We start from the raw sequence: 18,513 nt of genomic DNA on the forward strand, positions 1-18,513 counted from the left end.
GCTCTTCTGTCACCATTATTACCTCTTTTTTGACTCTAGTAGCTAAGGAATATCTTGGTTTCTCTGAATCTAGTCATTCTACCATCTATTTTTTCACTCTTTTCTTGAATCCATTCTCTTCCCATTCCCTAAAAAATAAGCTTTGCTCCATGTTCCTTCTTCAAAACTCTCCTCTTCTACTATATATTCTGCTTTAGGAATATCCTTACCTCTTGAAGGCTTCAATAATCATGACTTTCCTTTTTTTTAGGTCTTTATCATTTTCATTCTTCAGATATTTGGATCTTTTTAACTTTTAAGAAACTGAACTAGTCTTTCCTCTAAAACAAGCATACATTATTACAAGTGAAAGAATATGGAATTTGGAATTCAATGAACTTAATTTTAAATCTTGTTATTCTTTTTACTTGACATGGAGAAGCTATTTGTTCTCACCAAAGATCTGTTTCCTCTTTAATAAAAATAGAATGACATCAAATTATACTGCTATAGCAAAGGGCTAGATATCTAACAGTTATAAAATTGCCTGGTAAAGTTCCCAAGCTAAAGTAGACCTCAATAAATGCCTATTTACCTTTCTCCTCCTAATTTGAGTATGATTTTTCAAATGCATTCAGATTTTAAAATCTTTATTCTTTCCCCAAATCCTGTAACCCTTTGATTCTACTTCTTCAATTTCATTAATTGATTCCTTTCAATTCTCATTGTCTCCATTTTACTTTACATCCTTAAAATTTCTCATCTGGACAATTGCAATGGTTTCCTATTCTATTACAAGATGTATTAAACTTAACTTTCAGGTAAAGATTTTTATTGCATAGCTCCTGCTATATTACCCTCAATCGAAAACTTGTATCTCCAGGGCGCGTGGGTGGCTCAGTCAGTTAAGTGTCCTACTCTTGATTTTGACTCAGGTCATGATCTCCGGGTCATGAGATCAAGCTCCATGTTGGAGCTAAGGACTCAGACTCCAGCATGGAGACTGCTTGGGATTCAGTCTCTCTTTCTCCCCTCCCTAAACCCCACCATGTGTTCTCTCTCTCTCTCTAAAAGAAAAAAAAATTGAATCTCTTCATAGCTCATGGAATTAAGAAGGGATATAATATCAATTATTACACACAGAAATACCATAGCTTAAAAGCACTTTCACAACTATTATTTTGTTGCTCATTAAAACATTATACACGTTGGGGTGCCTGGGTGACTCAGTCAGTTAAGTGTCAGACTCAGTTTTGGCTCAGGTCATGTTCTCAGAGTCCTGAGATCAAGTCCTGCATCGAGCTCCATAGTGAGGTGTCTGCTTGTCCCTTTTCTCCCTCTGTTCCTTCCCCCTGCCCTCATTCTCTCACTCTCTCAGATACATAAATAAAAAGTCTTTTTAATAAAATATACATGGTATATTCCTATTTTGATAATGAGTAAACCTGTATACCAGAAGTTTGTGCACTTAGCTGTAATAAAGGTAGGACTGAACCCAGAGCTTATAGCTTGCAATTTGGTGCTCTTTTCCTTTTGTTTATACATTTGCATTCTAGCATTTAAGTTCCTTCTTAATACAGTCCAAACCTAACTTTCTGACATTATATTTCCAATTCTGCCATATTGTGTTACAGAATGCTAGACGTGCCTCTTACAGAAAATAGATCATTTTAGTTGTGTGAAGTGTATTTTTAAAAAGAGATTTTAAAAAAAGCTACTATTCTCTTAAAATAACCAGTTGCTTAAAGCAAACTGTTCTTCCAAATGCCTCTACCCTTTATCAGCTCAGCAATACAGCACATGCTGTTCTCTCTTTCTAGAATGTGATCCTGCCAATCTTTTCCTATAAGAATCCTATCCATTCTTCAAATGGATTTTCATATTCCTTATTTTCCCGTAATTTATACCCATGTTCTCTTGGCTCATATGACTTGAACGATATTCACTTGTGTGCTTTCTCATATCACCATACTGGAATTTATTCTATTTCTTGAAGGCAGATACCATCTTATCATTTTTTTCATCACCAAGCCAAAAATAGTTTAGATGCCTAAGAAAAGATTGCTGAGTAAACCTACATTGCAACCTTCCTCTCATATTACGTTTTGAGACTAATGCAACTAAGACTTGTACTGTTGTCCATATAGAAAGATGTTTCTGGCATCTTTGAGAAGATTTTAAAAGATGTTACCTAGGTCTGAAAACAAGAGTATGGAAGCATAAATGTTCTATTGTTGCTTGGAGCCCAGATTGCTCAGAACAATATTACCATATTAAAACTAGCTCCTATAAAAAAGTGTATTTTAAGTTGTATAAATATGTAGAAGAAGTAGTGGGGCTAGAGTTTTAAAAGTTACTTCAATTGTGTTATCTAAGCTAATAGGATATTTAGAAAAATGTGATTTATAAAAATACTCAACATGGGGAGGCTGTGTAAAAAGAAAATAAGTAACACATATAACAAGACTTAGCACTTACTCTGTGCATACTTTCTGAGAACTTAGCACTTATCTGTACTTTGTCTACTTTATTCTCATGGTGTCCTCATTACTGGCAGGGAGAAACAAGCTGTTTTTGCAATGTTATGATAAAAACACTAAAAAGAAAAGGTGATGCAAGAAATAGAGGCCACAGATAATTTAAATTATGGTAATCTTTCACTGAAATACAGTTTAAAATATACATGTTTAGAAATACATTAAAATATTCCAACCAGAAAATAATTTTTGATGGATAAAACTATTTATAGATAAGGCAAATATCTTGGCTTAAGCAATGTGGGAATACTTAATGTATACTAATTCTAAATCTATAAAAATGAGATTATTTCATGTATTTTGTGCTACATATTAAATGACATTTTTGAAAAATTAAATTATAATAAAATATTAAGAATACCTTCAACTGTCATTATTAATGATAAAAAAACATAAAAGCAAAATTTAATGTCAGATCTGTCAGATTTTCTCATGTTGCATTTGAATATTCAGATTTAGTATTCTATAACTTCCATAGTAATATACTGTTTATTGCATATATGTGATTTTTATTAAATAAAATTCCATTATTATAAAGGAAATGCTATATGACCTAGACAAAGTGGAGAAACTGAACTGACCTTAATATGAGATGGATTATAGGATGAAGTGAGAATAAGAGAAAAAATAAGAAATAAAACACAAGAAGAGATGTCTGAATAATAAGCTTTTTGTTTAAACAATATGGATAACGTAAGAGACAGGCAAGAAATTTGGGGTAGGAGAAAGAAGGAAAAGATCTATCAAATCACCGATAAGCCAAAAGTAGAAACAGAAGAAAAGACTTACATGTGCTGCAGACTAAACTATCATTTTCTTTATAAAAGGCTCTTTGTAGAATTATTAACTATTCTCAATTGCATTCCTCCATAGTCAACCCATAAGGAAGTTCTGTTGACCCTATTTCCAAAGATATTCTATGCCCAATACTCTCCATTTCAATTAAAACCTTCCTTGAGAGTTTTGGTTCAAGACCGTGAACTAGGAAGATGCTGAACTCACCTCCTCCCAAGGACGCACTGAGTCTACATATAGAACAATTTCCTCTTTACATATGGAACAATTTCCTCTTTAAAAAAACAACAACCTAAAGGTTGGCTAAGTGACCACTACACATCATGTAAACAAGAAGAAATTCACATCAAAGAGGATATGAGAAGTTGGGACACAATCTCACAATAAATCCTACCCCTGGTGCAGCAACTCACAACTGGGAAGAAACTCAAAACCCAGAGCTTTTCCCTGAGGATTAAAGATTGAACCTCACATCAGGCACCCCATTTTTAACGCATGCACTTGAGTGATGAGGCCCTCCAAAACATCTGACTTTGAAAACCAATGGGGCTTGCATTCTGAGACCTGCAAGACTGTAGCTCTTAAAGTTTGCAAGTGCTCAGATTCACCTGTCCCAAGGCCCAGTTCAGAGGCAGCTACTGGTGACCAGACTTAAAGTGAAAAAGGCTCACTTGCTTTGTTAAAGTATCAGCTTGAGGAGCAGGCATCTAATTTAACACATACATCCAGGAATTTGCTGGAATACCCTCCTGGACGGAGACTGGCAGGGGCCATCTTCACACTCTCTTTTTGCTGTGCTCCAGAGCACTAGTATTTCTCAGAAGGGAGCTTTTACAGGCATCTGGCACCCTGACTTTTGTGGTTATCATCCAGGGAAATACCTCTTAACTGAATGGCTCTGGAGGCTAAGGGAGCTTGCATTTCTGGTCCCACGAGACTCTAAGGGTGCCACTCAGAAAGAAGTTTACACCCCTGTCTGGCACCCCTATATTGTGACTGCTGCCAGGGGACATCTCTACATCGTCTGGCTCTTATGGCCAGTGGGACTTACATTTGTCGGCCCCACAGGACTACAACCAATGGAGAAAGTGTTCCTAAACAGCTACCACCCCAAGGCACAGAAAGAGACAATAGAAACAGGTCTTTCTGTGAAGCAAGCCAATTAGCTAACCATCATGACTATGAACTGAGGGGCTTGATATTAATTAAACACATATTTGGGTCCTTTCCAGAAACTTTGGATGTCAGATGTGATCTTTGCACTCACCCTCTGCCATGCTCCAGGGCACTAGAGTCTCCTGGAGGGGAGCTTTACATACATTTAGTGCCCTGTTTGTTGTTGTTGTTGTTGTTGTTGTTTGTTTGTTTGTTTTTTTGGTGTCTGGGTTTTTGTGGTTACCGCTAAAGGTACACTCCTTGATTGCCTGGCTCTCTGGTGGCAAAGCAGAGGGTGGTTTCATTACTGGGTCCACAGGATTGTGGCAATCAGAGAAACATTTCTTGGCAGGCTACCACCCCCAGGCACTGTGCAAACTGTGGACAGAGGCACAACCCCTAGTCTTTCTATAAAGGAGTCCTCTTTAACTTTTCTGGAGCTATGGCCTGAAGGGAGGGCTTTGAGTTTGGCCCACATCTGCTGGTCTGTGGAACTGCTCTCAGAGAACATAGGCTATGGATACGATCTTGATAAAATACCCTCAACAAAGCAGGTATAAAGGAAGCATACCTCAACATAACAAAAGCCATATATGACAAGCACACAACCAATATGACATTCAACAATGAAGAGTTGAGAGTTTTTCCTCTAGGATTAGGAACAAGACAAGGATGCCCACACTTGCCACTTCTATTTATCATCGTATTGGAAGTCCTAGCCAGAGCAATTAGGCCAAAAAAGATATAAAGGGCATAGAAATTGAAAGGAAGAAGTAAAATTTTCACTATTTGCTGATGGCATAAAATCATATATCGAAAAAGCTAAATATGCCATTAACAAACTGTTCAACTAATAAACAAATTCAGGAATTTTGTAGGATACACTAATAACAAACTATCAGAAAGAAAAATAGAGAAAACAATTCCATTTACAATTGCATCAAAAAATAGCTAGAAATAAATTTAACCAAGGATGTGAAAGACCTGTATATTGAAAACAACCAGACATTGATGAAAGAAAACAGACTATAAAACTGCCTCCAATATTCTTCTGCTTTATGTAATTTGATGATAGCTATTACCTATCTGAAGTGTCTCTTCATGCTATTTCAATTTTTTTCAATCTTTGTCACTCCAATGAAATCACTCTTATCTATAATCTTCATGCTGTCAAATTTAAGAGACAGTCTTCTGTCCTCCCATTCTTAGTTTTTCAATAGCATTTAACAGTCCTCACCCTCTTTTCAAGAACTTCCTTCTTTTGTTTCACTCCTATTCTTCTCACCAGTCATGAGCATGATTTGATAGCTCCTTGTATTTCATCATATCATCAAATAGCATTGATCTTTAGGACTAGGTCATAGACTGTCTCATCTTTCTACAAAGTCTAAATGATGTCATCTATCATGCTGCTTTAATATTCTTTATAATATCTACATGCTGATGGTCCCTGACTATCTCTGAATTTCAAATACGTTCAACTACAAACTTAACATACCTGTGTGGAAATCTCTAAGTCATTTAAAGTTTAAAATCTCAAAAGTGAACTCTTCATTTTTCTCCTCAAAACTCTGGACTTCCACACTTGATTAAATTTTTTAAAGATTTTATTTATTTGAGAGAGAAAGAGCACGAGTGGGGAGAGGGGCAGAGAGAGAGGAAGAAGCAGACTCCCCACTGAACAGGGAGCTGATGTGGGGCTCAATCCCAGAACTTTGGGATCATGACCTGAACCGAAGGCAGATGCTTTAACTAACGGAGCCACCCAGGTGTCCCCACACTTAGTTAAATATTATCATTTACTCCATTCTCATGATGTTTAAGCCCAGAGAATTAGGGATTATCTTTTATTTTTCTTACTTTCCACATCAAACTGTCATTGGATACTAAAAAATTGTATATCTTTAAAGGATAACTTGAGTTTCTCTAGTTCACTGACCACCATAGCTCAAGTCTCCACCATCTTACATCCAGACCACTTCAGTCATCTTCTAACTAAAACTTCTGTTTTCTTCATTCCATCTATCAAAAATATAAAGCATGATCTACTGAAAATATAAATGAGATCATGTCACTCTCTTACAACCCTTTGTAGTTTCCTATTATATATAGGTGAGTTAAAGTAGCCTAGGAGTAACCATGGTGAATGAGAGTGATATTGCTCAGCCTAATGGGAACAGGCATTAATTGGTTCCAGTAGATATTTTCATAAAGGCACATTAGTTTCAGTTGCCAGATATAATAAGGAAATAGAAAAATCTTTGTGAGTGCCCGTGTATGTGTGTGTGTGTGTGTGTAATCTCCTAATTTTTAAATGTTGGCTCTCATTTTTTCAAAACACTGTGAGCTTAAAACAAAACATATCTCCAGTCCAGATTAGGCTGAATGGTTGCCAATTTGCTTCCTCGGCAAAAGAGATCTGGTTTTTCCTTATCTCCTCAACCTCATTCTATGATTTTCTCCCATTTACATTCTATAATTTAGACTCAGTGATCATTATTTTCCTTGAATAGCTCCTCAAGCTCTTCCTCAGTGTGGGGCTCTTCCTTCCTTATAGTCTAGATGCATAAAATTCTGGTATCAGTGAGAGTGGGACCTTCTAAAAATGGGTGGGTTCCCCCCGATACTTTCATTCTCTCTTACAGAAGCTTGGGTTTTATTATTATTATTTTTTTTATTTCACAGTACTGTCCTAAATTTGTAATTATGAATGCATGTGACATTTAACTGTCTTTTCTGCCATTAAATTCTAAGAACTATGGGGACCATGTACTACGTCTGCTTTTGTGTGTCTTATTTGTTCCTAGTACAGGACCAGGAACATAATAGGCAAATAATACATGTAGATAATGCATACATAAATGTTCACTGGATTTCTCTTCATCTCTATAACACATTCTAATTATCCTCTAAGACCTAGCTCAATGTTAACTTCCTATGACCCTTTCTCCTAGCTTCCAAAAATGCCATACCTCCTCTGTGAGTTTGTAACATTTCACACATTCTTAAATTATAATGATTATGCTTTAGTCTGTGAGCTTCTTTTTTTTAAAGATTTGAGAGAGAAAGAACACATATGGGAGGGAGGGGAAGAGGGAGAGAGAGAATCTCAAGCAGACTGCCCGCTGAGTGTGGAGCCCGACATGGGGCTGACCCTGAGATCATGACCTGAGCTGAAACCAAGACTCAGACACTTAATCGTTTGAGCCACCCAGGGTCCCCTGACTGTGAGCTTCTTGATGCCTAATATCCATCATGGTGCTTGCAATATGATTACAAAATAATCTTATAATTGGAAGCCATGACACCTGAAAGTAATTAAACTCACCATATTATCTATTTCCAATAAAGCCATATAGTTTTGTAAAAAGTGGGACCAAGTAAATATTCATAATGATTATTCTGTAATTCACATCATACCGTAATAGCTACCAGCATTAACTGAATACTTACTTTGTCTCAAGCTCTATAATTATTACATGCATACATCAGTTTATTTCCTTAACTCTATGAAACAGTACTATTCTCATTTTTAGATCTCAGGAAATAAACTCTTGGAGAACACAAGTAGTGTTTTTGCCAATGAAGTTTGTTTGACTTCAAAGTATAATGTAATTTAGTGAATAAATGGTCAGATTTTGGAATCAGGAAGTAGTAAGTTCAAATTTCAGTTCCATCAAATTATTACCTGGGTAAACAGAACTTTGTCTCATTTGTAAAATGGGAATAAAATAGTAAATACCATATATTTTATAATAAATTAAAAGACATGTAAAAAACACATAGTAAATCGTTATGTAAATTGTAGTCTATAAAATATCACTTTTAATTATTGAAGCTGAGAGATTTAGTTGATTTTTAATAAAGTCAATTTATTAAGATCAGAGTCTGATTAGATCTCAGATCTTTTAAATTTCTCTCATGTTTTTCTTCATTTTCATATATATTAATTATAATATATATAATATATAATATAAAATATATAAATATATATATTAAAAATAATAGAGTTCTGTATTTTTTTTTAGAAAATTACAGTTGTATTTATGTTGAAATCACACTATTTTTTTTCCTGTCCATGTATAGCAAAATGTAACTTTAAGTCATCTTGAAATATCCATGGGGGATAAAATTCCCATAGGTCTCTATTCTAAGAACTATCTACCCACCCCACTCCCCCACAGGATATTCTTTAGTCATTTATACAAATAATATAAAGAAGTAAAAATTATAAATGTGTGGTAGGTGTATAATCATTATCAATAATTTAATAAAAAATTATGTATCATGGATACTTTATAAAAACAGGTATTTGTGAATGTTAGTTACATTATCAGTTAATATTTTAAAGCATTTTTATACCTTTTATTTATGAAATGCTATAAGAAGGTCTACTAAAATTTCAAGATTTTTAAAAAATATTGTTTGATAGTTATTCAAATTAATGCCTACCACAGTATACTACATGCATTCTCTTGGTTGTTAGTAAACTTAATTTTGAATTAATAAAATCAATACTAATTTCAAGATGGAGATATATTCAGTTATGTCTACTTCTGAAAAATACTTATAAAATGTTTCTAGAACATTCGCAGGAAGGTTTCACAGGCGGTACCTCATTTGAAACTCACCATTAGATATGCTAAATTTGATTTACATGTTACAGAACAGGAAACAGTCAGACAGGATTCAGTTACCTACTTAAGATCAGATAACTATCAAGCAGAATTTGAATTCTAACTCATGTCTTTCAAATCCAAAGCCCATGATTTTTCACTTACTATATGGCAAGAAATTGATTGTTTAAACTCCAGAAAAGTATCCCAATAAAATTGGTATGTTATTTAAATACTTTAAACTAATGAAATATTAATAGTAACAAATAAATAAAATCTAGCTGCCGTTGTTTTAAATCACCCAGGCTTCATTTTCCATATTTATTAGTTACTTTTAAATTTTAAGTTAAACTTTGACAAAATAATGAAATAGCAATACAAAATATTACCTAAAATCTGATCCAACTCTCTTCCCATTTTCTGGTTCTCCTGGATCTGGGCATAGATTGGAAGCTGTTTTAATACCTCCCTCATTTACTGTAACAGGAAAAAAAAAGAATCAAAACATGATTAGAAAATCAAGAAAAATGTTAATTGAAAAATGTACATAAAATATATTCTTACATTTTTTGTAATCACTATAGTTTAAATGTAGAAAGATTAAATATAATTTTATAACCCAGTAATAAAGACAAAGCATTTTTGCTATTAGTGGACCTGTAAGTTTGATATTCATCTTCAATGACATACTATTCTGAATATTAACACACTGACAGTTAACACTTTTTTTTAATTACTACCAAATTGTGAAATCTCTGGAAATGCATTCCCAGTGTATCAGTTCCAGAGTTTCCATTAATTATTGGCAGTAAAGCAGTTACTACCAGTTATGACAGTATCATTTGGGTACCTATTATTTTTAAAGTTCCAATTGAAAAACAAGACCCTATGGGAAAAGTTTAAGATTGTTAGCACTTCTTGTTTGGCATATAATGAAGCACTGTGCTCTACCAATGTTAAAGTAAGACTATGGTTCCTATTACCACACATGTCAATGAATTATGATATAATGCTGAAAACCAAAATAATGGTTTTTCCCTGTAGCAATAGACATGATTATGTTTTCCTTGCCATCATACACATTTTCAACAGTTTCTCCAGGACACTCAATTAATGAAAGATTCATTAATATTTTCAGTGAATGTGATCACAGTGGGTAACTAAATCCCCAAGACAGCTATCTTAATGGGAAGATATTTAAACCTCATAGTTCTGATATATGTGAGTGATATTATTTCATACATTCAATCTCTTAATGAACTAGAGAATAATTTATTTTGCTCTTCATCAACTTATCTGCTTTTTGAGAAAAGAATAGAACCTGAGCAGAGATTCCACAGAGGGAAAAATTAACTTTGTAATGTTTCTCAACCTACAATGTAGATCTGAGCCACTTGTGGAAATTTCTTTAAAGAATGAAGATGTGTATTTCTACACCTAGCTATTCTGACACAATTACTCTAGGGCAGGACCCTGACCATCAGTTTTGTGTTTATTTTGTTTTTCAGTAACACTTTAGGTGATTCTAAGGTAAAGTCAATGTTGAGAACTGCTGGATCTCTGCATCAATTAGTTCAGATTGATCAATATGTTCAAACTGACTTATCAGATAACAAGGCAACTATCAGATAATGTCCCAATAGTCGTAATTCTGGTAAAATCATCATATTTTCAATTAGATATAAAATTTTGCATTTGTGCCCTTCATTCTATAAAAATCACTTTTCTAAATATCCCCAACCAATATCCTTATTGACAACTTTATTACATATTCACCAATCTGCAAAATATATGATAGTTTTACTTTTCTTGGTCTGATGACTTGCTACTTCATTCCTCTTTACCTTTCTGGGTTGTTTTGTTTGGTTTTGTTTTTGGCCCATTCTCTTACTTTCGACTACTCTTTTACTTTATAGTGGAAAAATTCAAAAGCATTGGCCTACAGTTCCCCATATTTTATATTTCCCTCATGGCTTGAAGAAATTACCTCTTTGCTAACAAGTTCCAATATATCATTTTGTCATTTTTTTCCAAGCTCCATTCTTGCTCCTTCAATTATCTACTACTAGGTAATCCCACCAAAATTCCCATTGTTATCTGAGGTGCATGCTCAGATCCAATGTAATCACTGATGCTTTTGTGCATTCCGTTATCATTCACCTCTAATCCATCTTGAGTCCGAGAGGAGGACTAAACTTCCTCAAACACCATTTTTGTTATTGTACAAATCTCCCATAATTCAAGATTTCTACTGTATCAGTTGTATTTCCCACTAGTCCATAACTCAAGTCCAACGAGTTCTTCATTGTTCTGCAGTTTTGTTTTGTTTTGTTTTAAAGATTTTATTTATTTATTTGACAGAGTGACAGTGAGAGAGGGAGCACAAGCAGGGGGAGTGGGAGAGGGAGAAGCAGGCTTCCTGCAGAGCAGGGAGCCCGATGCAGGGCTCAATCCCAGGATCTGGGGATCATGACCTGAGCCGAAGGCAGATGCGTAACAACTGAGCCACCCAGGCACACCTTTCTGCAGTTTTACTTGTAAGCCGTGCTCACCCCTGCTTTATTTGTACTTCCTCCTGTCTCCATGTTTCCCCTTTCTTCCTGCTTAGCTATTAAAATTCTAACTAATTTTCAAGACTCAGTTCAAGTCCCATTTTCTGCAAAATACAATCTCTAATTTTACTACATTATTCTAATCCCTGTTATATAACATGGGAAATTTTATATTTAGTTTTAAAATTCTTTATTATACTACAAATTGGTAGTTTCACATTCCTTAGTCATATATACAGAGATTATATATTTGATAAAGATAAAAGAAAAACATAATTTTAATATACCCACAATGCCTAGGTAGAGCTTAACCTCTCAGTAAATATACCCTAGTCATTTGATTAACAACAATACCTGATATAGTGTTTACAATAAATCAAGTACTTTCTGTGGGAAGCACTCTCTTTCCTTTTAAAATGGCTTTTGAAAATGTAGTTTATGTTGTTTAAATGTGATTTTTTGATATGGATTAGAGATAAAGAAGTGGCATGACTTGAGCTTACCTACTTTATTTTATTACAATGTATAACACAGATTATAGGTTAATATAAAAGTGACGTGTGAGTACAGTATTAGAAAAGAAAAGTAATAAAAAATTCATTTTTTCCCATTTCCTCATCATTATTACCTCAAAAAGTAAACCTGTGGTTAAAATGAATTTTAACAATAGCTAACGCTTAACATGGTACTATGTGTCAGGAACTATTCTACATTCTTTACACATATCGACTTCATAACAATCTAAAAGGAGCTACTATTATTATATACTTCTTACAGGTGCAGAAACTAAGTCATGAAGAGTTTAAAAATGTTTCCAAAGTCATACTGTTAGTGCCTTAGTCTAGGTTTAAACCTTGGCAGACTGATTCAAAAAATTCTACTCTTGAACCCTGCCTCCATCCTGTCCAGAAACCTCAGCAAGGCAAAATGATATCACTAACTACAATTCAACACTCTTAACCAAATGTTTTATCTTAAAATGTATAGCGTATTTATAACTTTTACCATTTTCAATTAATTCTAGTCCTTATGGTTTTAATTGTTAAGTTATTGTCTATTTGGAAGTGTCCTTTAAACCACTGTTTTTGGATATCTGCAATAGGGGAAAGACTTTCCAATTTAAAATGTAAAGAGAAAGGGAGAAGTTCTGCATGATACATGTATTTAATATTCTTTGAAAATATTTAAAATTTAAAATTAAAGAACAAAGTGTGTAATATCTTATTTCTCTGAAATATGAATATTTTATAACTTCCCATAGCTAGTGATACCAAGACATTCAAATGAAGTTAGTACTAGGCATTCAATAGTTTCCTTCACTACATAAGGACAGATAAGCAATTGGACAGATTTATCACTTTTACTTCTTTAAAGTTGAATAGTAACCTGCAGAATGGTTAGGACATGAGCATTCTTTAAATGTTTAATTACATGGACTGGGTGCTACCTCTTGAAAAGAGCATCTCTATGGGGAATACTGTTTTTGCTCTGATCTCTAAGGATATTTATTATGCCCATTATTATCATTAATGCAACATGAGTTCTTGCCCCACACAAAAGTGGATAAAAGAGGGGAGGTAAAGGATTTTAAAAAACAAATGAATTGTAATTTCTTATAACCCTGAAGTTATGGGCTTATGGGTTTATTTATTGGATTTATAAATATGGTACAGGAATCTTAATTAATTTACCATATTATTACATGTTCTAGCTTGAAAACATTATAAACTTAGTCAACAGAAAGATATAATAAGTATGCATCAGGAAATATTCATCTTTTACATGTACCAACTCATTTAATCTTCACAACAATCTTAAGGGTAGTTTATAATAAGCACATTTTCTGAGGTTTCTGATTGTATATGGCACATAATTTACCCAAAAATAAAAGCAAGTAGATTCTGGAAAGAATTCTCCACATTACCTCACCCAGCTGGTTACATTGCCACCTTTCTTAGACTCTTTTACATTAGATTTTAAATTTCTATTCCACCTTATGAAATACAGTGTTTTGGATCTTGTTCTGAACTCAAACATCATGGATGTTGACAGAGTGTTATTTTATACTACATATTCTACAAAGAATTTCCTCTTAACTCATTTAGCTTCCCAATAAAATATTGGATCCTTGCCATTCTGAGACTGTATTTTATTCCCTCTTTTATTTTCTTAGTCTAGCATGGTGTTGGCTTGGAGAAGTAGCTCAAAGAGAATCATAGAATGAATGAATAACATGAAATGAATGAAAGTATGGATTTGGAGATAAAATAAAATTGAAAAAATACATTATGGGAAGTTCACAGTTTCTTCATAATTCTACTTTAATATTCTAGAAGACCCTACTAGAAAAGTTGGCAAGAATACTAGTTCACTAATTTCAACATTTTAAAATATTTTAAAAAATGTTTTTATCTTTAAAACTTAAAAAGAATCTACTTTTTCCCCTTTATTGACAAATCTATACTTTTTGATGAAAAACAAGGGATGAATAGAGGCTTTTAGAGGTCAGGTATTAAAGCTGGAAAAAAAATCAAAATTAGCATTTAAACAACCAAATGCTCCCCAAGAACACTGATGCAGCTTCCTGGATCTCCTCTCTCTCTCTCTCTCTCTCTCTCTTTTTTATTACTATATTGCTTCCTGGGTATCTTATTAATTTGTTTCCTAGTTAAACTTTAAAGATGCTACTGTGGGAAGACATGCTTTGGCAACGTGTCTTGTCCTCGCTTATGCTCACTTCTGGCAGTTCCAGAATTGACTGTATTTTTCAAAAAAATACAAGGTTTGGTTTGTTTTTTGTTTTTTCATTTGAAAGGTTTATATAAGAATTATATCCTTTTAAAATTATTTGGCCCTGCATTGAATAAATGAAATGAAAGAGAAGAAGACTCAAATTCTTACTTGTTAATAAATAATAATGATAAAAATTAAAATATAATCTTTTCTATAAACAACCAGAGAGAATGTACTTTTGAAACTATGAGATATTTGAAAAAAAATGTAGTGAAATGAAATTTAATATAATGCTGATTTGTTATTTTGTGACTATAAAAAATTGGCAAAACATAATTTGTTTTTATTTGTGATTATATTAAAAAATAAATTAAAAAACACAAGAATATTGTTCATCTTTTACATAAGATGTCATGGATAAATGCAAATTATATTTTTAAAATTATGAAGTAAATTAACATTTTTTGCTTCATGTTTAACTTTTTTTGCCTCATTAACTTTTTTCCTGACAATTTTAAATCAAATATTCTTTATATAAAATATTTTTAAAAGAATTAGGCTTTTTGCCTACCAGACACACTGTTATGTCTAAATTCCTTTCTTGTTCACCTCCCATAACCCCTATGCAAGAGCAACAAAAATAATAAATATGTCCACTAAAGCAAAATACCAAATATAAAGAGTTACATACATTCTAATGCCTTGATAAATCTTAGCTATTTTAGTATAAATAGCCTGAATTTCCCAGGCTATCTGAAAACTCAAAGCATGTAGCATATAAAATGACATTCTCATAACCAAAATGAGCCAAAGGGTGAACCAGCATAGTTTATAATCCTATAAACTTAGAGTTCCAAAATAAATATATTGTTTAGACAAAATATTAGAAAAAAAGGTAGTAAACCTTAAGTCTGCAAAGATATAACTTTTATTTCATATTGACATGATGAAATTTGGTATGTCAGGATAGTCTTCTGACAAATTTTTTTCTGTTTATATTTTCTTTTATAGGAAGAATGTCTTTCCAAAATGTATAAAATAATTTATATATGAGAAATTTATTTTCCCTAAACACAGACAGATATGTTTTTAACACCTGAAATATAACAAAAAATCATAATTATACAGCTAACTACTTTGAAATGAACTGTTTAGGGCTTTGCAAAAGGTGACCTAATTTGATCAATGATTTCCTACTGACAGCGGCTATTTTTGGCTTAGTATTCTCAAATCTAACAAAATGTAAAATCACATTTTAAAAGTATGACACTTTAAAATGTTTGATAACATATAGGCTCTGAGTTTTTTTTTTTTTGACAATTGATGTAATTGCTCAATTACTGACATTTACCATTATATATACAAGTCAAAAAACATAAAGATAAAATCCTTTTCTGATATAACCATAATGAATAATTTTTGTTAAAGAATTTTATCAGATTATTTTGAATTGAATAAAAATAATAATGCTAAAAATATATTCCTGTTAAAAATAATATATGTTATTTATATTAATCTTATTTACTATCAATATATCATTTTAGAAGTCAGATGTTGTATCATTAATGGTTTCTTTCCAAATTTATTAATTATACATATAATGAACAATAGGGTAGAAAAGTCCTACAAACTGCTATTGATTTATAATATAAATACAAATAGCATAGCTCTCCTAAAAATTTTATTATATGTTTACAATAGTATATATGAATGCTCTAATTTAGCGACTGTTAATTTGAGATTCAAGGATGAACTTCAGATGATCTATAAAATCCTGAATATTAAGCAAAATTGTATACTGGGGCAGCATATAAATGTGTATATTTCAGACCATTTTGTGATTTTTCAAGGGAAAACAAAAATTAATTCTATAGTTAATAATTAATTTACAAAAGACTTGACTTAAAGGGTATGGATAAGTTAATTCAAATTGAGAATATATTTTTTCTTAAATAAAACAGTGCTATAAAAAGAAATTTTTTCCTTAGAAAAATAATTATGTTGAACAAAAATTCCTGTAAGAAATCACCAATTTAAGAAATTACCAGAAATTTCACTCATTTTTTTTATCTTACATCCTAAAATTATAAAACTAGAATGCTATCCAACATACTAGCCCAAAGAGAATTTTTTCACCTCTCAGCTTGGGAGTTTACCACATTAATCCATTAACTCAATATACATTCAAATACAAGAAAATATTGAATAATAATCATGCATGTTATATAGATATTAATGCAGTTAATTTGGTAAATACACAAACATTTTTATAAAACACACACAAACAACACAGACACCACAAACTTCACTCTTGCACTAGAGAAAGTAACAAAAAAGGAGTACACTCACAGATAGAAAACTTGTTGCTGTTGTCTTTCCCTGGAAACAATTTAAATCCTCTAGATTTAAAATCTATGGCCTTTTTCACTAGTTAAGAAAACAAACAAAAACATGTATCAGGATATACAATTTTAAAATAAAATTCAAGTTAACAAATTTTGTTAGCATTGAATTATGCAAGTTAAAGAAACTGCTTTCTTAAGCCTGATGTAGGTACCCAGAAGAAAATACAGCAATATAATCACTAAGTAGTAAAATACCAAGCAGTAGTGAAGGATTTTAAGTGTTCTATAGGGAGAATCCTGCATATATGTGTGGATATGTTTTTAAATATTATGCAAATTTTTAGAGGAGAGCAAAACATTAACACTTTATATAACTTGAGTTCATCAAGTTTTATGGAAAAATTAAGCTAGAAAAATAAAAATACTGAGACATTATAAAAGTGGGAAGAATTTAATGAACTAGGTTCTTAAACTAATATATTTTTTTAGGTAATTTAGACTAAGTGAAATATCAGGACACACTTAAAATGGTATTGGAAAAACTTAAAATATATTTTAGTATTTCTGCCAATAACTATTTATTTTCAGAGTCATGGCTTTTGAAATTATGGTCTATAAATTTTATAAAAGTGAATTACAATTATTTGGGTTCCATCTAAAATAATTTGCTATTGTTTTTGATATTATGATATTGAAAGTCAATATCATAAGAGGCTGGTATATTTCATTGTGTACTGTATTAAAATAGATATGACTGGATTTACCTAAAAGATAAATATAAATTCAATGAAGTAACTGAAATATTTTTAAAACAATTTTCAAGTATTTTAGATGAAGGAAAAGAAGTATTTTTTAAAATATAAATTATTGGATTAACTACAGTGGCTATGTACTTTTTAAAAGTGATAAACAATAATGATACCAAGTGAAATAAAAAAAAATCTATTTAATTCAAACCCCATTATTAAAAAGTTATGCAACCTGATTTCATGAGATACTTAAATATCAATTTTATTAAAGATTTTACTTATTTGACAGAGAGAGACACAGTGAGAGAGGGAACACAGGGAGGGAGAGGGAGAAGCAGGCTTCCCGCCAAGCAGGGAGTCAGATGCGGGGCTCAATCCCAGAACCCTGGGATCATGACCTGAGCCGAAGGCAGATGCCTAACGACTAAGCCATCCAGGTGTCCCTTAAATATCAATTATTTTCTTTTAAAAACCAGCATGAATAGTAATGCAAGGGATATACTTTACTTTTCAATTATAATTTAGAAATTTTTACATATTGATTTTTATAAGGTTTACAGTCTAAGTATTACATTAGGCAATTAGGTTTTGTTCAAGCCATGAATTGGAAAAAAGCAATACCGATTTTTGTTAGATAGCTTAAAATGATCATTTTACTAATTCTTACTTGCTATTTTACCCACTTAGTTCATATCACGGGTATTTTATTGGTTTTGAAACATTTTATGTGATTGGTTTCTTACTAATACCTCAAAAGTAGAAGGGTGAGACAGGGTCTTATGATTTACTAGAATATATAGTTATGGACTATTTATATGTTTATATGTTTATTACTATGTTTAAAAAAAGAAGGAAATGACCATTGGAGCAGGATTTAAGAGACCCGATTCTTAGCAATTATTAGTTGTGTGATTTTGAACAAGAATCTGTCTTTTTACCTTGGTCTTTTCTCTTAAAATAAGAAGCTAGGACTAGATGACAGCTCAGTCCCTTGATAGCTCTGAGATTCTTTATCAGCAAAAGAATGACCACCTTTGAAAGTTGTGCTTTCT

The 18,513-nt window shown here is 32.3% G+C and overlaps 1 protein-coding gene across 5 annotated transcripts in view; it reads right to left on the minus strand.

Moving 5' to 3' along the window:
* Nucleotides 1-18,513, minus strand: part of CSMD3 (CUB and Sushi multiple domains 3) — a 1,170,304-nt gene that overhangs the window by 685,914 nt on the left and 465,877 nt on the right. For 3 of the 5 annotated variants that reach the window (XM_073893119.1, XM_073893118.1, XM_025871012.2), the window contains 2 exons: nt 16,717-16,794; nt 9,472-9,559 (listed from right to left, as the gene is read on the minus strand). In XM_073893119.1, coding sequence (XP_073749220.1) covers nt 9,472-9,559; nt 16,717-16,794 — 166 coding nt within the window. The remainder of the gene's footprint in view (nt 1-9,471; nt 9,560-16,716; nt 16,795-18,513) is intronic. The other 2 variants (XM_025871014.2, XM_073893120.1) reach the window with 1 other exon arrangement.

Source organism: Callorhinus ursinus, unplaced genomic scaffold, assembly GCF_003265705.2.
Source record: "Callorhinus ursinus isolate GAN/ISIS: 27379988/994484 unplaced genomic scaffold, GSC_fseal_2.0 scaffold5, whole genome shotgun sequence".
NCBI classification, from domain to species: domain Eukaryota; kingdom Metazoa; phylum Chordata; class Mammalia; order Carnivora; family Otariidae; genus Callorhinus; species Callorhinus ursinus.